General features: G+C 38.3%; 1 protein-coding gene across 1 annotated transcript; it reads right to left on the bottom strand.

Annotated features, from left to right (window-relative positions):
• Nucleotides 1–18,613: 18,613 nt before the first annotated feature.
• Nucleotides 18,614–22,279, bottom strand: LOC143591155 (GDP-mannose 3,5-epimerase 1). The gene is made up of 7 exons (XM_077071450.1): nucleotides 22,184–22,279; nucleotides 20,270–20,680; nucleotides 20,084–20,177; nucleotides 19,537–19,666; nucleotides 19,317–19,449; nucleotides 19,029–19,236; nucleotides 18,614–18,945 (listed from the first exon to the last, which is right to left on the bottom strand). Exons 2-7 carry the CDS (start codon nucleotides 20,677–20,679, stop codon nucleotides 18,790–18,792), a joined length of 1,131 nt encoding a protein of 376 aa, XP_076927565.1. The 5' UTR covers nucleotide 20,680; nucleotides 22,184–22,279; the 3' UTR covers nucleotides 18,614–18,789.
• Between the last annotated feature and the right edge of the window lie 519 nt (nucleotides 22,280–22,798).

The following is a 22,798-nucleotide window of genomic DNA, read 5'->3' as shown; positions in this document are numbered from 1 at the left end:
AGACTACATAACTCGTTTCAATCAGGAATCTCTTGCAATTGGAGGCATCACTGAACAACTCTTGCGCGTGGCCTTTATACAAGGTGCGCGCAGTGATCAACTCCGCAGAGCTCTCGTGAGCAGAGAGGGCATGCCAACCACTTGGGCTAAGCTTATGGAAGCATCGCGAGTCTTCGCGCGAAATGAAAAACAAATTGCCCAAGACAGAGCAAGAGATAAAGGGCATCAAACAGAAGCACCACGCAACAATGAAAGGAGGGGCAAACAAAACTCCGTATGGTCCAGGTTGCAACAAACCAATTATTCTCCTGCAGAAAAGCAAGCGCAACAAAGTTCACCCCAACCCCAAAAAGACATTCTTAATCGCGGAGAAGGTGACAAGAAGGAAGGCGGCAGAGAGCCTAACAGACCTCTACCAAGAATATGGACTCCCCTCACCAAAACGCCCTCGCAAGTGTTAAGCACAGAGAATGTCCAGTTTAAAAACCCCAGGCCATTACTCCATAAGGGACCACCGAACAGTGGAAAATATTGTGAGTTTCACAAATCCACAGGGCACAACACCGATGCATGCCATCATTTGAAGGATGCGATCGAAAAAGATGTGAAATCAGGCAAGTTGGCTCACCTGGTAAAAAATCCAAGACCAGAGAACGAACAACCAGACGGAGCCTCAGCCAGTAAAAAATTCAAAAGAATCTATGTAGCTGAAGGAAGAAGGCAAGGGCAATGATCGAGGAAGAGAAGCGCGCAAATCCAAGGGGATTGGCGCGAGCAACAAGTAATTTTTCCAAGAATCAGAGGAGGCCCGTCTATCTGCAGTCCTATAGTCATCACTGCACACATCGCCCATTATGAGGTGTCAAGAGTCCTGGTGGACACCGGTAGTGAGTCAGACATCATGTATGAGCAATGTTTCAGGAAGTTGGATCCAGCAGACCAAGCAAGGCTCGAAGTTGTGAGTGCACCAATCTCGGGTGTCTCAAACGAAATTATTCACCCCCTAGGTCAGATACAATTCGAACTAACTATGGGGGATGAGAAGCACAAGCGAGCTGAAATTGTCAACTTCCTGGTCTTGCCCACCACTTCATGCCATAGTATGATCTTGGGTAGAGGAACGATTGCCCAATTCAACGCCATACCGTCACCAGCGCATGGCGCATTGGGGTTCCCAACACCAACAGGAGTAACATTTGTGTACCGAGATCATTTATGCGCAGCAATAAGTATACCTCGAGAGGGGAGAATGAAGCTTCCAGTGGCAAACAACGCGCCAGAGGAATGGATTCTCAACCCAAAATTCCCAGAACAAACAATCACAATCGGAGCTACGATATCAGATGACACAAGAGTGAGAATGAAAAGATTGCTCACAACGTATATGTCAGTCTTCGCGTGGCAACATTCTGATATGACTGGGGTTCCGCGAGACCTGGCGCAGCACTCTCTCAACACATTCAAGTCCGTGGAGCCAATTGCTCAAAAGAAAAGAGTCATGGGAGACGAGAAGACAGAGGCCATGAATGAGCAAGTAGAAGATCTACTGCGCGCGAATATCATTCGCCCAATACGATATCAAATATGGGTAGCCAATCCTGTGATGGTAAAGAAGAGCAATGGGTCATGGAGAATGTGCATTGATTTCAAGGACCTCAACAAGGCGTGTCCAAAAGATTGTTACCCCCTCCCAAACATTGACATGAAAGTGGACTCTGTGGTGCCATTTAAGCTCAAATGTTTACTGGATGCCTATAAGGGCTATCACCAAATTCAAATGGCACCACAGGATGAAGACAAGACTGCTTTCAGAACTGACAAGGGTGTTTTCTGTTACACAAAAATGCCCTTTGGTTTGAAGAATGTAGGAGCCACTTACCAAAGACTCATGGATGCAATTTTCAACGAGCAGATTGGAAAAAACTTAGAAGTCTACGTGGATGATTTGGTGATTAAAAGCAGGGAGGAAAAACAAATGCTCAAAGACATCGAAGAAACCCTTCGGCGCCTAAAGGAAGTAAACATGAAGCTCAACCCGAGCAAATGCACATTCGGCGTAGAAGAAGGGAAATTTCTCGGCGTAATGGTCTCCAAGGATGGTTTCAAGGTGAACCAAGAGAATGTGGAGGCTATCCTCGGCATGCCCTCACCATCCACCATAAAGGAAGTTTAAAAGTTGAATGGTAGATTGGTATCAATTAACAGGTTCCTAGCAAACCACGCAAGCAAATCTACCCCATTCATTAACACATTGAGAAATTGCTTAAAGAAAAGCCAATTCAAGTGGACGCCTGAGGCCGAGCAAGCTTTCGGTGAGATAACAGAATGTCTGATAAATCTGCCTGCGCTCACAGCTCCACTACCTGGTGAAACTTTAACGTTGTACCTGTCAGCAGGAGAGCGCGCCATTGGCGCAGTATTATTGGTGGATCGCAAGGGAATCCAAACACCAATTTATTATGTAAGTCGGGTGCTGACAGATCCTGAGACGCGCTACACCATCATAGAAAAGTTAGTTTTATCACTAACGCATGCGTCGCGCAAGCTTCACAGATATTTCAATGGTCATCCTATTGAAGTCCTGACTGATTACAACATCCAGCAAGTCTTGCGACGTCCCGCGCTCTCAGGAAGGCTGACAAAATGGGCGCTGGAATTAGGGGAGCACACGATCACCTATAAGCCTCGTCCAGCAATCAAGGGACAAGTCTTAGCTGATTTCATCGCAGAAATCCTTGAAGGAAAAGTAGAAGAGGCTCAGCGCGAAGTAGACCCTCCGCAAGACAATAATGAAGAAAACGTTTGGAGATTATTCACTGATGGAGCTTCAAACAACGAAGGGTCCGGCGCAGGCATCAAACTGGTGGATCTAGAAAATCATGAGTATACTTACGCAATCAGGTTGGATTTCAAGAGCACCAACAATGAAGCTGAGTATGAAGCCCTGCTGGCTGGTTTGCGCATCGCGCACAAGTTCGGAGTTAAAAAGCTAGAGGCTCATGTAGATTCATACCTGGTAGCAGCACAAGTCAATGGCCTTTATGATGCCAAGAAAAACACCATGCCTCTGTATCTAGAGCAGGCGAAGAAACTCACCGAACAATTTGACTTATTCAGAATCATACACATTCCGCGCAGTGAAAATAAGTCTGCTGACGCGCTAAGCAAGATGGCATCAACCAACTTCGATCATTTTGGCAAAGATGTCAGGGTGGAAGTAATGAGCAACCCGTCAGTGGGAGCGAAGTCTGTTCTTGTAATTCATACAACACCTTCATCATGGATAACTCCAATAATGGAATTCTTGAAGGAGGTAAAGGTACCAGACGATCGCGCACAGGCGAGGAAGATAAGACACAAGTCGAAGAACTACGAAATGCTCGATGGTACGTTATATCGACTCTCTTATCTTGGACCACTCATGAAATGCCTAGACGCTGAGGAAGCAAGCTATGTGATCAGAGAGATACACGAAGGAATCTGTGGAATACATGCTAGCTCGCGCATGGTGATCGCCAAGGCAATGAACGCAGGTTACTATTGGCCAGGCATGTACTTGGACGCGTTAAAAGAGATCCAAAAATGCAAAGCGTGTCAGAGATATGCGCCAAATACCATGCGGCCAAAGAACAACTTGATTCCGGTGACCTCTGCATGGCTTTTCCACAAGTGGGCGATCGATATTGTGGGTCCCTTACCACAAGCGCCAGGGCGAGTAAAGTTTTTGGTAGTGGCAGTAGACTATTTCACAAAATGGGTTGAAGCCAAGCCACTGGCAAAAATCACAGCCGAGGCAATGAAGCAATTTATATGGAGTCACATCGTATGTCGTTTTGGCCTGCCCATGGAAATTGTGAGCGACAATGCCAAACAATTCACTGACAGGAAGATATCCAGTTGGTTCAAGGAATTGCACATCAATCAGGTCTTCACTTCAGTATACCACCCTCAAGGGAATGGCCAAGTGGAACGCGCGAACCAAAGCTTGCTGAATGGACTGAAGAAAAGGTTAGTGGGAGAGTCCCATGCATGGGTCGAGGAGTTACCTAATGTCCTGTGGGCGCACAGGACATTAAGCAAAACCAGCAATGGCGAGTCCCCGTTCAGCCTAACCTATGGAACGGAGGCTATGATTCCAGCAGAGATTGGATGCCCATCCTATAGAGTGCTCATGATGAGTAAGACGGATAACGAGCAAGAAAGGAGGTTGGATCTCAATTTACTTGAGGGACGCAGAGAGGCGGCTATCATCAGTGAAGCCAAATACAAGAAAAAGCTAGAAAAATACTACAATCAGCGCGTGAAAGAATGTCATTTCAAGAAGAATGATTTTGTCCTTCGGAACAATGAAGCTAGTCGCGCAATACCCCCGGGAAAGATGTCTCCCAACTGGGAGGGACTTTATCAAGTCTCGGAAGAATTGGGAAAAGGCGCATACGCTTTAAAAGATTTAAATGGAAAGAAGATCCCGCACACATGGAACGCAGCACAACTTAGAAAATGTTTCATGTAAAAGTTGTCAAGTTTGTAATCAAGGCTTTTTAAGCCATTATGAATAATGATACGCTCTATTTTTTCTTAATATGCGTTCTATTACCTTTTGCATACATGTTTCACACTTCCCTTTATTAATTTTGAGCAATACGACAACATTGTATTGACATCAAACTAAAAATAAAACGAAGTAAAACATACATGCGCGAGCTTCAAGCTCAGACGCGTTAACGAGTCTTAACTCTAAAACGTCAGGGCCTTAGTCCAATAATATGAGCCTTAGCTCAAATTACTCATAGCATCCATCCTACGTATTGCGCAGCTGGACCATAAAAATACCTAAGCACAACTAAGGCAAAGCACATGCCAAAGCATAGTTGTTAAGGTCTCAGGTCGGGGCCGCGCATGGGATTATAATGGATATAGGCAGAGTAACACATACTGACACGTAAAGGCTAAAAAACTCATTCATAATTCCCTATAATAAATGCACGATAACGTTGCGCAAAAGAGGAATAATGAAATGCCAAGGCACGTGTCAGCATATTCAGAATATCGCAAAATAACTTCAAATATGACAACTGTTAAGGATTAAGTAAAAATAATTTCCTTACAACCTTGTTCAAGTTTCAATGTGTAAGCATACCTTATATTCAACAAGCACACACATGCAATATAAAGAGATGAATTGCGAATGCGAAAGATGCGAATAAGAGAAAAACAAAATTTCATTCCGAAACATAGAAGTTTACAAATTTACAAATGATGAGGTAAAAACTACAAACACAAAAAAAAAAAAAAAAAAAAAAACAAGAAGGGCTTTTCAAGTCTCTATGTTAATATCAGCCTCTTCATCTTCCTCATCATTATTTCCTCCCTCAGCATCTGGCGCAGCCCGCTCCTCGTCATCTCCAAACTTACCATAATCAAGCTGTTCGTCTTGAATATAGTCGTCTTCTGTCATGATAGCGTTAGGAGTAGGTCCTTTGGCCACGCCAGAGCCGCTGGCAGAGGTAGCGTTGCCCGCGCCATCATCATTGCCATCAGTCCCTTCACATTCATCAAGTAATTTCTTTAAAGCGCCAAGATCGGGCTCGTCAGCAAGCGCGGCTATCTGCAAGTCACAAGGAACAGTATAAGTACAAAAGATTATGAAAATAAGTTAAGTAAACTCATTAAGGTTAAAATACCTGCTCAAGGATGGGAATTGGAGTATTCAAGTACTTCTCCCCCACCTTAGCCATGTCAGCGCAGACAGCGTCGAGCTGATAAGGGTAGTCGGATGGATTCTTCTTTAGCATGCCATATTCATAACCATCCTTAAACCCCTCAGCTCGACCCACCAAGCGCGACGCCGCATTACAGTCCATCACAAGGGTCTGAAACTCGTCTGAGTATTTCATGGCATAAGCGCAACGAGTCACACCCTGTGAAATCAGCCATTGACGGTCCTGCGCGAGGGAAGAAACAGACGTCTCAAGAGCAGGGATTTGAGAGTTTAACAACTTAACAGTTTCCTTGGCTTGTTTTAGCTCTTCTTTGTCAGACGCTGCTGCCGCCAAGGCTTCATTCTTTTCCGCTCGCGCAGCATCGAGCTCTTTCTTCAGGCGCGCAACCTCACTCTCCAATAAAGATTTTTCAGTATTAACCTGCGCGATAGTTTGGTCATGCGCCTCCACTGCCAACTCCAGGTCACGCGCTCGACGCGCGTACTTGGCCGCATCTGCCTCTGCCACTTGCAGTTTCTCCCGCGCAGCTTGCAGCTCAAGCCCGCGCTTCACAAAAGCAGCGTTGGAACTTGCCCGGTTCTCGCTAAGTTCTGCTTGGAGTTTCTCAGCTTTCTCTCGGGCATCAGAAAGATTCCAAGCAGAAATCTCAGCCTCTTGCTTGGCCTCCGCAAGGGCATCGCGTACCTTTATATAATCATTGAGAAGCTCTTGGGAGGCAGCAAAAAACGCAGACCCAGCAAAAAGGTGGTCATTAAGCAAATCCACACGAGCGCGGTCCTCTTGAAACCTCCTTTCAGCTGGAGGAACAGAGTGAGCCCAAAAGTCTTCACATACACCCAAGGATTGGAATGAGCTCTCTTCAGTGATACTCCAGCTTGGGCGGTATATGTGATCGGCTCCCTACAAACACAAAGCAACGCAAAGAAACGTTTTAGTTATCTAAACACTAATTTGGAAGTCTGCACAGCGGAGCAAAATAAACTTATACCTGAGGAGAACCGGCAGAAAGATTAGCGCCAGCTGATGAGCTCCTACCTGCCCCATGAGAAAAAGGCTGCGCCACGAAATCTCGTGGCGCTATAGGGCTTACGCGGCCACCATCAGAATTTTCAAAATTAACCTCCTCATCATCCTCAATAACAGGTCTCTTCTCCTGCGACTTGGAAGAATCAAAAATAGTCTCACGAGGAGGTGAGGGAGGTCTTGACGCTGTTAGAGCAGCGCGAAAATAGTCTCCTGCTCCTTAGTAATCCCAATGAAGGGAGATTCAGTACTTGTTGGAGCAAGAGCAGAACTAACGGCGCCAGCGCCAGCAGTACCACCAGCAGCTTGTGTGCCAGCTATAATTCTTATGAAAAAACCAACAAGGAAAAATGATTCATGACTTGAACTAAAGGAAAAAATCAGACAATCAAAGCGCAATATATACCTTGGCGCACCGCAGTCCGCGAATTAAGCATCGCCATGAAGTCCATTTTCCCCCTTTTTGAGGGCAAAACAGAGGACTTCAAAACAATTTTCGGCATAGCCTGGGCACCTTGCTGCGCCTGAGGTTGAGCCACCAATGTTGCCGGCTCTACAAACATTTGAGTGAACAAAGCTTCATTAATAACTCCATTGGAATCACACTCATAAAACCACAAAATATAAACAAAGTATACCTGTTGGAGAAGACGAAACAGCAGGCGCAGCACTGCTTCCTTTGTCCGCCGCGCGCAGAGATGAGGTAGCAGCACCATACCTCGTGTGGACTGGAGGATTGCCCACACCTTGAGGCAAAGAAGACAAGGAAAACTTGGAAGTAAAACCCTTGGTTTTCTCAGGTTCCTTCACTTGAGTAGGAGGAAGATTCTGGGCAACAGAGGCATCATCTTTTTTCTGTTTTTTACTGGCCCCTGCGCCAGTTTTGCCTTTAGCCTTGCGCTTGAGTTTTTGCGCTTCAGCTTCTTCCTCCTCCCCCCCTCTTCCACAGGCTCCAACTCATAATTATCAAGCGCATCTACAATACGCGCAACAAAAATGTTAAAACCAAATTTGGTATTCTAAGGGCCTAAACACAAATACAAGGGCTTACCAGGCGCGTCGCTGTCAAAGCAAAATTCTAAGTCGACAGGGATGAACATATCATCGAAGCGATCAGGGAAAGCAACTTCCCCAGCATTCAGGGCGACAGAGCCACTTTCTGTATGCTCGTCATAGGCGGCGTGGATGTATTCCTTGCTTTCTGCATAAAACAAGACAAGTGATATCAGCAAAACGAATTATACTTGCTCAAAATTAATGCAATGAACAAACAACCCACCTGAGCCATCAACATGGATGACAGGCTCAGTGTCGCTGCCAGTCCACCTCTTGCTCATACCAACCCCCACCAACGCTTCCTCGCAAATATTCTTGGCGGGGGATGGTTCAGCAGTTAATTTTTTAACCCACGCGCCAGATGGATTCTTAAGAACGTCATCATCCGCGGGCGCGGAAGTAATCGCGCGCATGGTCATACGAATGGGAATAACACCAGCCTTGATATAAAAGAATTTTTCAGCCCAGTCATGAAGGCTTTTGAAGGTAACAGTGCAGCACTTAACCTTCTGACTGCGCGGTGTGAATGAGAACCAAGAATCTTGGATTTTCGGCTTATAAAAATATTGAAAGCGCCGAGGGGTGGGCTCCTCGCGCTGAGCTTTGCACATGAACTCAAAATGAGTCATGCGCACTAATCCACAGGGATGGACTTGAGTTATATGAATCCCGTAAAATCGGAGGAGCGCACCTATAAACCTCGTCATCGGAAGACGAAGATTACAGTGGGTGAAAAAGTGAGAATATAAAGGAGATATAGCCGGCGGGAGGATCCGCCGCCGTTTGCCCGGTCGCCGGGAGCAGACAACCATACTCAGGGAGAAAACCCTGAGAGGCGACGAGATTATCAAAATCAGGTTGTTTCAACTTGCAGGGAATCTCATCCCATCTCTTCACCGCCTTGTTCTTCCTTCCCTCCTCCGACGAGGCCTCGGCAACCCGAGTACCCTTGCCGGTTTTCTTCAAAGTCGACATAACCACTGATTTTACACGGCCTTTACTAGGGGAAATTGTGGTGTCTGGGTTATCAGACATACAATTGCGAATCGAACAATATGATTACTTTAAGCACGGAATTCAAGGACAAAGACGAAAGCTCTTAATCGGAATGTATATGATAGGCAAAAGCTCTGAAAATGACAGTGGAGATGAAGAAAAAACCGTTCAAAAGGTTTGGTTTTATAGGCCCAGGAGAGAGAGAGAGAAACAAGTAATAATCAGATCTACGCTCACGCGCCCCCACTCGCAGGCGTAGGTCAACATAAGCGCGACACGTGTTCCTGACACTGTATGAGGAGACGCGAAAAGCCACTGTAGAACCTCGAGCACACGAAAGGTCTGACACATAACGTCTCCATCTCTGATGCATGTCAACACCAACCAACCATGTGCATTGACGATTCGTTTTAACCAAAGGGATGGAATTTCGCGCAACGCGCGTACAAGAAAAGAAAAAGAAAAAACAAGCCCTATTGAAAAAGCAAACTATTAAGTCTAATATCTATCTTACCTCGCTCGCGCGAGACAAGACACACATTAGACTGGGGGGGCTTGAAGGGGTATGCACCCGCCTTAACATCGAGCGGGGCGGGTCAACCCACAAGATATAGACAAGAGGCTTGAAATCAGGATGTCATGAAGACACAAAGCCAAAACCTATGCGCAAGCGCATGAAACATCTGCGCGTGGCGCATATCACATATGCACACAACACACACATTTAGTGTGAGAATAAAGAGAAGACCTTGCGCATCCCCGGGATAGGCGCATAAAGGCCGCGCGTAAGCGACACACAACAAATGAGACAATAGTCTAATCCAAATCAGGATAAGGACAACCATGATTGTACTCATCAGACAACCTTCCAGAAGGTATCTTTTAAGGAATAAAGAATGTGCTGATATTGACAGCTGCCAATGAAGGGTGGACAACTCAGCAAAGCCCATGTGCCACCTCGTGATGGCACATGGGTCAGGTGAAATACCTTGGTCAGAGAATAATCAATGAAAAAGCACCAGGTGTCCTAAGTACACGTGGCGCGAAGCAATAGGAAGAAGCCAAAAAGACCCTAATTGGGTCTGAGCCCAATCATTGGAAACCCTAATACTATAAATACCACACCACCTCCACAGTTGGAGGCAGGCAAGAAAATATATTCTTAGTCCTTTACTCATTTTCACATCCTGATTATCCTCTCCTACAATATCTGATTCTCACACCGGAGGGTTACCCCAAAGAGGACCCCTCTGTCCCTTTCTGAGGGGTAAGCTCACGGTGCTGTTTGTTTTGTAGGTGGAAGAACTCGTGTCTCGGAAAACCATCGGTGATATAGCACACTCATACCCGAGGAACGTTGATCGTATACAAGTAAGTCGATACACGCTTCTTCACAAATAAACTATAAAAGTTGATCTTATCGCCACTTCTCATGACTCATCACACAGTACTATTAATAGTATCATTAAATATTGTAGAATTTATAAAATCTTAAGTACTTTATACTTGTCTATTTAATACTTAATAATTAGTTTAGTAGTGAAATTTTACTCTAGTAATCTTTCTAATAAATTAAATTAAATTAAATTAGGACCGTAAACAAGTCATGTTGAGCAATTTTGGGTTGAAGGCTAGCTTATCTATACAAGTCGAAATGTTTAGCTTGAACTCGGCTCGTAAAAGCTCAAGTCAACTCGTTTATACTGAAAATATTTTAGATTTTTGTATATGTATATATAAATTACAATCTAATATATAAAACAAAAAAAAAATAATTATTCTTAACATACACAAAAGACAAAAAATTTATAAACTTTAAAATTTTTAAGTGTACATATATAAAATTGTCTTTTGGTTCTAGTTTATAGTATTCATGTTAGTTTCTCTATCTCGATTTCTATAATTTACCCAAATATAATATTTCTTTAAATTTATCTTTAAATTTTATTTGACTTATCACTTCATGTTATCTATATCTATTTTTATCCCGCTCACAAACATATATTTTATTAATTTTTCTCTTTTTATACACTCACAAATATTTTCACTTTTTTAGAGATATATATGGGCATAGAGAATTGGCGTGAAGTGAATGCTCTTATGTATATCAAGATTTAGCTTTACCATAAACAAGTCAAACGAACGACACAACAAGCCAACAAGCGTGCAAGCCGCGAGCTTTTTATCTATATTTAGACACTCCTTGCTAAAAAGAAAATTCTTAAAAACTTATTTTTATTAGTTCATATCTTATGTTAAATGATTAATAATTAATTCACGGACTTTACTATTTGTCTAAAAGAACAAATTAAGAAATTAAACCGATGATCATAGGTCACTTTCAAACCAATATAATTTGTTTGTCGATTGTTTCATTTGATTACTAAATGTTATCGATCGACAAGATCTTTACCTTACCATATGTCGGGTTATCGAATTCCTAAACCTTTATATTAAATTATTATGGAACCGTCTTAGAACATGATTCGTGGCACATTCATATATTTATTGTATTGTATTTGTATGTACAATCTCAAAACAAAATATAAAGATTCTCAAGTACTTGTTGTTTTATTGCCTTTTATTGGGCGGTGGCTCTCGTGCAGTCTCGACTGCCATGCACGGTGGTATCGGAGCACTTGGATAATGTAATATTCTGTGTTTGGGTTAATGTAAATTTAACTTTACTTTGTTTTGACTACTTGTTTGCCTTGTCCCATGCATGATTATTATTATTATTTAACTACTCAAACGTGTGGTTAATTTGTATATTTGTATATATAATACTAGTTTTTATTCCCTGTATTACGGGGGTTGTTTTATATTATTTGTTTTTAATATTTATTTATTTTTTGAATTTTTATCTTTTTTATTGTATGAAAGTTAATAATATATTTATGGTTTGATGATAAATTGTTTCACAAATAAATGAGATATTATAACCCGGTTTAAAAGCTATATGGGTTCGATGAGACCAAAGACCCGTTTATTTTTTTTACTACAAATTGGTTTTGTAATTATAAATAATATATATATTTTTTTTAATAAATCATATATTAATTTTTAGTTTTTATCCCCCGTATTACGGGGGTTGTTTTATATTATTTGTTTTTAGTATTTATATATTTTTTGAATTTTAATTTTATTTATTGTATGTAAGTTAAGAATATACTTATGCTTTGATGATAAAAGGTTTCATAAATAAATGAGATGTTATAACTCAGTTTAAAAGTTATATGAGTTTGGTGAGACTCAAGACCCGTTTGTTCTTTTACCGTAAAATTGTTTTTTATTTATAATAATGTATTTTAAAAAAATCATATATTAATTTTTTATATATTCCTATTTTATAGGATTTTTACATCAAATATTTGGTGAGATTAGTTTTTAATTTAATGAGATGCTATAACCCGTTTAAGAAATATATGGGTTTGATAAGACCCATACCCATGAATTCGGGTCAAAGTTATGAGAAGTCTCCATTTAAAAATCAAGCAAATCTGGTGACTCCAAAAAAGGGGGGAACGACCACATCGCGACACCTAGGATTTTTGGGTTTTCGTTTATATATATTATAGATATAAGTAGGATGTTTTAATGTATAAATGTAGGGGTGCTAACATCTGAGCTACTACAGATTAGATCAATAGAAAACTCAAAATGAATTGAGTGTTTTCAAACTCTACTCGATCCGAGCCCCGCCTCAAACCTCTAGTATGGCTCGTTTAGTTGAGCTAAGCTCGAGCATTGTTTTACTTCTTTTCGGAATTTCACGTGTTAGTTTCATATTGTACATCCAAGCTTAATTTAGGCTTGATACATCCAAGCTTAATTTAGGCTAGTTCAAGGTTTATTCAAATATATAACAATAAAAAATGTATATAAATTGAATAATAAATAATAAACTAGTCAAGCCCAACTTTAAAAAAACAACTCACGAGCCAATTTCAAGCTCTCGTAAGTTAAAACAAGCCGAGTTCAACTTCGGGTTCAGCTCATTTACACCCCTGAAAAATAATAAGTTGATATAATAAATCAAATAATGTGAAGAGTATTATAGTCCTTCAACCATATTGAGCATGTCACGTCACGTCACGTCACGTCACATAACTTTGAAAAAAAATTTATCAGGACTAGTAAAATACAGTTTACAAATATTATAATGATTTTTAAAACTTCCCGTTTCTTAAATTTTCTTTTTTAAAATGCCAATATAATTAAAAACAAAAAAGGGACAACAAGCAAAAAATCAAGAAGCAAAAACATACTATAGAATACGACATACCCGATTACAAAACGTCCTATAATGGAAGATTGTTGAAGCTAAACTCGCACCATTTCTCTAGTCAAGGCTCGAAACCTTGTCACGATGTTTCACCCACAAGAAAGAAGGGGACTTGATATCGTTGACCATTTTGGGCATATGAAAAGACACATTATATTACGTCGTTTCTAGCTTTCTATATCATCCAACAAGTTGTTGCCGAGATGGATTCCACGCATAACATTAGTAACATTATTGGCATAACAAATCGAGTGCCGTGAGAACTAACAAAATAAGTCATTAGCAACATTACCACAAACCAATAAATTTATTATTATATTTTCTTTTTCAAAAGGAGACTTTCAAATGTTTATTATCACATGATATTATCATGAAACTATTTGCACATCAAGAAGAATTTAGGTTTCTTTTATTTACTTTGTCATTTTAAGCTTTATCAATATATATATATATATATATATATATTTTATCATAAATGGTTTAAATCCTTCTTTGTAAGATAGAAAGAGAAATAGAACTATACAAGTAGGGTAAACTAAAATGAAAATGACACCTATGGGATTGCTTGCTTTAAATTTATTTCTGTATTTATTTTTTTATAATTATAATATAATATAATTTTAAGCTTTCCCATTTAAAAAAATAATGAGAGTGGGTCCACTTCTTTCACAATGCAAATAATAAAAGCATTTCTCTAAAGTGTTTGAAGATAATAATGCCTTTGAAAGTAACCTGCTACCAACTCTCCTCTATTATATGTTTTCTTATAATACTTACCTATATATTTGATGACATAACCTATCAAACTAATAAATTATGTTTATAGGAGATTAAATATAATAAAAAATAAATTTCAATAATGCTAAGGGCTAATTAAGTGTCATTATTGTTTATTAAACTAACTTATCTTTTTATTTTATAGAAATTACTTAGATTTTAATATTATTTTACTATAAAATTCTTCATAGTTAAATAAAACAGAATACCCTTTCATAAACTTTCATTTTAGTTCACATATGAAAAAACACATATAATAAAAAATAAATAATTTTAAAACATAATTACTTTTTCCTTCTTTCTCAAACCCCCCTTTAACCAAATTCTCTTACTTCTTTTTAGAAATTAAATATATTTTAAAAAGTACTCTTTCTTTATGCCTTTTTCCACAATATCTATATAAATATAATAACTACTTAAATACATCTTTTAAATTGTCTTAAATATATCAATCAAACTCTTTTTCTATGTGACTTTTATTATGTGATGTTTTTCTCTTTATATAAATAATAAAATAAAAAATTATTCTATAAAAAATTACCCATGATACGTGTCTCTCTGTTACCAATTTTCCATCTATTATCACTAATGTCTACACCATTATCTATAAGATTAAGATAAGAGGATATGCCAATATGTCATCACCTTTTTATTTAACTTATCAACTAAGATTTTGAAACAACCTCTTAAATAATTATTTATTGACAAAGTAAAGTACCTTATAGTTGGTTGTGACTTTTAAGCCTAGTCCAGTCCTTGAATAATAGGTTGAACATGTTAACATATGACTTATAAATGAAGCTTGACTTAGACTAATAGGTTGAACATGTTAATACTTATAAGAGGCTTCTTTTGGGCTTTCATTGAACTCACATAGAGTTAAGGTGGACAAATTTGGCTTTTTCAGGAATTGGAATCGGGTAGGAACTGATTTAGAGTTTGGTAACAAAAGTCAAGAATCAGCCCAGGAAGGAACTGGTTTCTGGTATGGTCAGGTTTTTGATTGGTTTTGGCCAGGTAGTTATCAGGTTTTGGCCTAATTGGTTCCGGGCTTTGACCGGGTATAGTTGGGACCGGTTCCGACGGGTCCATGTCAGTTCCGGATCCAGGTATGGTTCCGGGGAAAAACTAGAACCTAGTTCGTATCTACGAGTCAGAAAATACCGGTCTGGTTCTGGTTCCGAGTTTATGCTCTAATAATAACTAACATAAATTTAAGGAGAAGGTTTATTATTTAATGAATGGTTAGTATGAAAATTACATTATTAAGTTTGTTTACTTGAGTATTGAAAATTTGTAAACCATCACTTTTTTGTAGCCCATCAAACTATCAAAGTATAAGTATTGACAATTTAAGGATTGCAACCCAAAACTTTTGGTTTCGGTCCAACCCGTTTGCCCAACTATCCTTATACCCAACCCGAATAACGGTGACCAAAGACTGTTTGCAACACCTAGTCCAAATGACCCAAGGCCAATAAGCAGAAGAGATTCTAAAAGCTTGAGCCGAAGTTGAGCCTTTAATAAAGCTCATTTAGTTATCGAGCCCAAGCTCAAGCCTTGTATTGGAAGATCTTTGTGGTTCGTCTTGTCTTAAAGAGCCTTGTGTATTTTTAAGTTTGACCCATTTTGGACATCATTGTATTAATTTCATACCACGGCCGAGCTAACGAGTTTTCGCTCGTTTAAGGTACTACATGAGCTTGGTTTAGGCTCATTTAAGGTTTCTCAAAATATATACATTAAAAATGTATATAGATTAATTAAGATAATAAATGAGCTGTTGGTGCATTTTGTGACCGTCGCTATGCAATTCTGATCAGCGGAAACGAAGTACGAAGTTAGAACAACTTCGCCATAGGCGAAGTTGTAACAACTTCGCCTTAGGCGAAGTTATAGCAACTTCGCCTACAGGCCCAAGCCCGTGAAGTTGTTTATATATATATATATATATATGTGTGTGTGTGTGTGTGTGTGTTTTGGTTAGGTTTGAGTATCCAGAAAGTTAGAGTTGTGTGTGATCAGTTTATTTGTCTAGAGAGAAACCGAGAGGGAGAGTCGTGTGGGACGGCCCGAGGCAGAGCTCACCTCGGGTCGGCCGTGTCTTTGTTTTCGTGTTTGGTATGTAACGAGTTATGATTATTATATGAAAGGATCTGCAGATTTGTTTATCCCATTCGTGTGTTTGTTCGTGTATGTGTTTGTGTGTAATTGTGTTCTTCGTCTTCTACACCATTAAACGAGTCTAGGAGGATTCCGCACTCCTAGACCTCGTGCGGATCTTGTATCGATCGGCGACGCCCCGGTGGGACTTACAAGTGGTATCAGAGCCTTAGGCTCTTATGCTATGGTTCGAGATCTGCGTTTTGGTGTTTCTGGCACGTTTCTGATGCGTTTTTGGCCGAACAGCCGCCGCAGGCGAAGTTATGGGGTTCAGGCGAAGTTGTCGCTTAAATTTTAGGGTTTAGGCCAAGATATAAGGTTAAGCGAAGTTATGGACATGCGAAGTTATGGACAAGCGAAGTTATGGACATGCGAAGTTAAGGAGGGGCGAAGTTGACTTTTAGGCGAAGTTGACCTTTAGGCGAAGTTGGCTTTTAGGCGAAGTTGACTTTAGGCGAAGTTAAAAAAAAAAGAGTTTTTGTCTGTATGGCCAGGTGTACGCGATTATTGTGAGACCGAAGACGTTGTTCCGTCAACGAGTGAAACTTGTTATCTCTTGGTCTTACGTGTGACAAATACATGTCAACTCTGGATATGGAGTTGAGGTTGTGAATGGGATATTGATTGAAACTGGATATTGACACATATTTGGGTGTTTGTGGGCAATGAAATTGTTGTTGTTCGAGGTTGACCAACTGAAGAAAGTCAAATTGAACTGAAGGTTTTCGTCATTACTGGATTGCGGTCAGAGCATATTATTTATGTTATTTTCAAGGCGTTCGAGAATTGGATCCTGAAACGTGATGCTTATTTATTAAAGTGAAAATTCTGGAACAAGTTGGATTTAATCGGGAATTAAAGTGTTTATGTTCTAGATCGTTATCCCTGGTGATTGAAGATGCTTCGGATTAATTAATGGTCATGTGTGTTAGATTCTGTCAAGGTGGTTTTGTGATGAAATTGATCACTTGATGTTGAGTAGTTGAAGATTAAACCTTATCGTATGCCGACGTGTTGGTGAAGTTAGAAGAACTTCACGTGTTGTGAAGTCAGAAGGACTTCACGTGATTGGTTGAGATGATCAATTAGGCACGGGGATGCATGCATTTCAAAGACCTCAATCATTATAGTCGGAGAAGCTTACACTGAAGGGGAGATCAGATATGGAAGACGCTGGGTGATTGGTAGATTTGTGAAGCTACAAGACAATTTCAGACACGGCTGGTTGAAGAGCAAACAGAAGATCATCAGTTAAGAGGGAGTCTGTTGGTGCATGTTTTGTAACAGATGATCTTTTGTGTTTGTTAGAATTGAGAGCAACGGTCAAAGGGAAGTCTGTTGGTGCATTTTGTGACCGTCACTATGCAATTCTGATCAGCGGAAATGAAGTACGAAGTTAGAACAACTTCGCCATAGGCGAAGTTGTAACAACTTCTGCCATAGGCGAAGTTAGAACAACTTCGCATTAGGAGAAGTTATAGCAACTTCGCCTACAGGCCCAAGCCCGTGAAGTTGTTTATATATATATATATATATATATATATATATATATATGTGTGTGTGTTTTGGTTAGGTTTGAGTATCCAGAAAGTTAGAGTTGTGTGTGATCAGTTTAATTGTCTAGAGAGAAACCGAGAGGGAGAGTCGTGTGGGACGGCCCGAGGTAGAGCTCACCTCGGGTCGGCCGTGTCTTTGTTTTCTTGTTTGGTATGTAACGAGTTATGATTATTATATGAAAGGATCTGCAGATGTGTTTATCCCATTCGTGTGTTTGTTCGTGTATGTGTTTGTGTGTAATTGTGTTCTTCGTCTTCTACACCATTAAACGAGTCTAGGAGGATTCCGCACTCCTAGACCTCGTGCGGATCTCGTATCGATCGGCGACGCCCCGGTGGGACTTACATGAGCTAAGTCCGACTTTGAAAAAAAGACTCATGAGCCGAGCTCGAGCTATAGAAAAAGAATTCCAAACGAGCTGAGCTCGATCTCTTGAAGCTAAAATGGGCCAAGCTCATCCCTAGTTCCACTATGTTTCCGAGTGTATTATTTATTTATTTTTTTACTAGCTTTAGACACAAGATGATTTAACATTATAAAGTTACAAAAAGTAAAGCGAATAGTTACAAAACGTATATTGAAATATTTCTTAAATCTATACTTGTATTTATACTATGTGTATATAAATTGATTTTATTTATATCACAAATTATTATTATGTTTTAAATTAACTTAATAAGAACAAAAAAATGCACGCGCAAAACATACCCGAGAACGTTCATTTTATTATATCACAAAATTATTATTATTCAATCACAGATGCTCAAATAATAACTAACAAAAAATTCCTACTAACGAAGTGGCAGTGGCAATTCAAAGAAGCCGATTCCTATATAAAACTATACCGATTATGAAGACGGTACCCGGAATATGGAAAAACATAGAAGGTATTGAATACACGACCTGACCGCAGATCAAGCATTGCTTTGAAGAACCAAGCAACGGGAAATCATGATATATAGGCGGGCTGTAAACTTGCAAGATCCACCCGGTTTAACGATTAAATTTATGAGTACGATCTAACCATTTAAGATTTATGACAAAAACGACATAATTCGTACCAAAAATAGACGCTAAATCAAAATAACAAACGGTTCAAACAAACAATAAGAGATCATGCAGAAGTAGCTAAAAGGATTACACGTATGTAGCACCATCAACAAAACATAAATCATAACCTTGAAATTAAGACAGAGAGAATCTCACACTTTATTCTTTGCCATCAGCGGCCCTGAGTGACCCGAGCTGAACCGGTGCTTGGGTCCCAACCACTTTAGACGACCCGTAAACCGAAAGATCAAAACCTTCGCTTTTTTCTTTCTCAATTTGCTCCTTGATCCAGAAATATGTGATCCTCAATCCATCCTGCATCCATAAAAGGTACCGTCAATTACACATAATTATGAACGAAAATTATGTGTACCAAAATAACGTATTTAAAAAATTACCTTTAATCTCATGGTAGGGGCCCACCCAAGTTTCTCTTTGATCAAAGTGTTATCCGAGTTTCTACCACGAACACCTTCGGGTCCCGGAATGTGATGAATCGGAAGCTTCCTATCCTCAAAACCGAGAACAATTTCAGCCATTTCATTCATGCTTACCATCTCATCACTTCCAATATTCACGGGCTCGCGAAAGTCAGATTTCGTCAATCTGTTAAACATATTCCAACGGTTAGCAAAGTACAACTTTCAAAGCACAAAGTACAAGTTAACAATAACACAAAAGAGTACCTTAAAACACCTTCAACACACTCATCAATGAAAGTAAACGATCGGGTTTGTAGCCCGTCTCCCCACATTTCAAACTTATCAGTCGCCGTAAGGGCTTTTCTGCAAAAAGCAGCAGGTGCTTTCTCTCTACCGCCTGCAATAATAAAAATTCAATATCCCCAAAGTCCCAAACTGCCCTTTGTTTCTTAAATGCTATGAATTAAATTTGTTTCAAGTTTACCTTTCCATGTGCCAAACGGTCCATAAATGTTATGAAACCGTCCAATTCGGCACTCAATTCCAAAATCTTTCGTGTAATGCTTGCACAACTCCTCGGTTGCTAGTTTCTCCAAACCATAAGCATCTTGAGGCTAAAACACAATTCATTAAATAATAACGTAATTAAAACTAGGAGTGTAAACGAGCCAAGCAGCCCCGTCAGCTATTCGAGATAGGCTCGTTAAAAGCTTGAATCGAGCTCGAGCTTACAAATAAGCTTGTTTAATAAACAATCCTGAGCTTCACTTATCGAGCTGAGGAGCCTAAACAAGCCTATTATTTATATAAATTTTATTTTCTATATCAATCAAATATTTTTATAAAAAAATATTGTTATGTATAAAACTATGATCTAAATCACTAAGTAATTTATATATAAAAAACTCAATGACTAATAAACGAGCTGAACCCTAGCTAAGCTCGAGCTTTAGAAATAGAATTCAAAACGAGCCGAGCCCGAGCCTAAATGAGCTCAGGCTTGGCTAGTTTATCAGGAATTAATAAATAACCTCAGCAGGCCACGCGTCTGACTCTTTCAAGCTCACGTTAGTTTCCAACTGCTTAAACTCGGGGTAAATGCACGCACTAGACGCGTAGAAAAACCTGTTACATGCAACAATCAACACGAGATTTTAATAAACATTACCAAGTAATAAATATGGAAATATAAATGATTAAATATCACGTTGACCGACCTTTTGACTCCGCTGATTCGGGCAGCTTCAAGCATGTTAAAGCTAATCATGGTGTTATTATACATAATAACCGAATGGTTTGACTGAATGAACCCCATACCGCCCATATCAGCAGCCAAATTAAACAAATGATCAACGTTTTCCGTCACTTTCAAACAATTATCCATCACACGAAGATCAGCAAGATGAAACTCGTGACAAAACATGTCTTCCGGCATGTGCTCGTTTTTCTTCCAGTCAGAAGCAATAATGTAATGCCCCTCGGTTTTCAAGCGTCTAGCAATGTGCGATGCAATGAACCCACCAGCACCGGTTATGGAAACCCGAAGCTTCTCAGATGGCCAGTACAGTTCCCTCTCGAGGTTTTCATACGTGAACGACCCGTATTTAGTTTCATTAGCTGTCCCCATTCTATAAACAAGACAAATATAAGATATTAACATCTGAGATAAGTTATCATATAACAAATAACAGTTAAACCTAATTACCAAAACTAATCAATCCGTAAACCATATAAACCAAATAAACATAATTAAAATGATAATAACAACAATTCACCATCATATGAACAAATAAGTTTACAAATTGATTCTAAAGAGGATAATTGACTATTTGACTATCTGACTATTTATCACTAGTTATAATCGAGCTCGAGCTGGCTTGCAAGCCTAAACAAGCCTGCTATATATAAATTTCGTATAATATAATATATTAATCAGATATTTTAATAAAAAAATATTATGTATAAAATTATGATAAAAATCACTAAATAACATACATATAAAGATTTATACCTAAAATGTATATGAAAACAATTATTATCTTATAACAATAAATTAATAAATACCAAACATGACAAGTATAAGATCTGAGATAACCTAATTAGAAAGATTAACCAATCTATATCACATATAAGCCAAACAAACATTACTGAAATGCTAATAATGACAATTCACCAACATACAACAAAATTAACTAATTATAACTTATCACTGATATTAATCGAGCTGGCTTGCGAGCCTTAACAAGCCTATAATTTATATAAATATTATATAACATACTAATCATATATTTTTATAAAATAAATTATCATGTATAAAATTATGAAAAAAAAATAAAAATCACTAAATAGCATATATAAAAATTTATACTTAAAATGTAAATATGAAAACAATTATAAATATAGGATCTGAGATAAGTTAAACCTAATTAACAAAATCAACCAATCTGTAAACCACATAAGCCAAATAAACATAATTAAAATCATAATAATGCCAATTCACCAACATATCAACAATTAACTTTACAAAATTGATTAAAAAGTGAATAATTTACTCTTTGACTATTTATCACTATCCAAAATAGTAAAATCATAATAATGATAATTTACCTATACAAGCCTATAATTATTTAAATATTATACAACATATTAATCAGATTTTTTTTTAAAAAAAAATTATCATGCATAAAATTATGATAAAAAAATTAAAAATCACTAAATAAAATATATAAAAATTAATACTAAAAATCCATATACAAAAACAATTATAAATAACATTACATATAAGATCTGAGATAAGTTAAGCCTAATTAGCATAACATCAACAATTAACTTTACAAAATTGATTAAAAAGTGTACAATTGACTATTTGACTAATTAGTGAAATTAACTAAAATTAGAACCTAATTAAAGCAATTGAACACGAATTTCATCTAATTAGAACTTGAATCCGATAATTACACAACGAATTTAACAAAAAAGCGTTGAATTGAGCATGCAAACCCTAGAAACAGAGGAAGAACGCAAATGATTGAATTAGATTACGGCGTGAATCGCAATAGATGCGGATTGTGAAGCTGTAAGATGCAGTGTATCAATTGATTAGTGAATGAGTTGGATTATTAGGAATTTACCTGATGATAATTGATCAAAATTGGGGGAGAATTGGTGGTGTGTTACACTCTGATTATTATTATTATTACATACACTTTGTGTGTGTGTGTATATATGTATATATGGTGTCTTTATATCTTATTTTGATTTGATTTTTTAGAGCATAAAAAACGTTTTTATTATTATTATTATTATTATTATTATTATTATTATTATATTTTTAATCAATATAAGGAAGGATACTTATTTTTTTTGTTTTTCTGTTTATAACTTTATATGGTCCCAAAATGGGAAAATCATTTAAAGTTTGAATACTTGCAACTCACAATATTTACATTATGGTAGTGTTCCGAGTTTTATTTAAGGAAAGGAAAGGAATGGATGGAAATGAATAGTTGTGTTCTTGGGTTTCATTACAGGAAATGATGGTTTCTATTCCATCTCGTAAATGAACGAGTATTGTTACTTGCGTGATGTTGCAGTTTTTTATAAAAAAAGAATTACTTCTATTTTTGACGGGCAAGAATTATGTTGTTTTGATGTAGTTGTTATAGCGAATGAAAGAGAAAAAAAAAATATAAGCTTAATACAATGTGATAAATAATTCAAAAGTATTATAATTAAGATTTCACCAT

This window comes from Bidens hawaiensis, unplaced genomic scaffold (genome assembly GCF_021521415.1).
Source record: "Bidens hawaiensis isolate Kalapana, Puna unplaced genomic scaffold, B.hawaiensis_p1.1 tig00039350_1, whole genome shotgun sequence".
NCBI classification, from domain to species: domain Eukaryota; kingdom Viridiplantae; phylum Streptophyta; class Magnoliopsida; order Asterales; family Asteraceae; genus Bidens; species Bidens hawaiensis.
This window is presented reverse-complemented; position numbering and strand designations above follow the sequence as displayed.

Excerpts from the sequence above, each read along its gene's own strand:
- LOC143591155 (XM_077071450.1), bottom strand. The coding sequence starts at position 20,679 with ATGGGGACAGCTAATGAAACTAAATACGGGTCGTTCACGTATGAAAAC. Across the intron at positions 20,178-20,269 it reads CGAATCAGCGGAGTCAAAAG|GTTTTTCTACGCGTCTAGTG; the intron begins GTCGGTCAACGT and ends TGCATGTAACAG. Across the intron at positions 19,667-20,083 it reads CAGACGCGTGGCCTGCTGAG|CCTCAAGATGCTTATGGTTT; the intron begins GTTATTTATTAA and ends ATTGTGTTTTAG.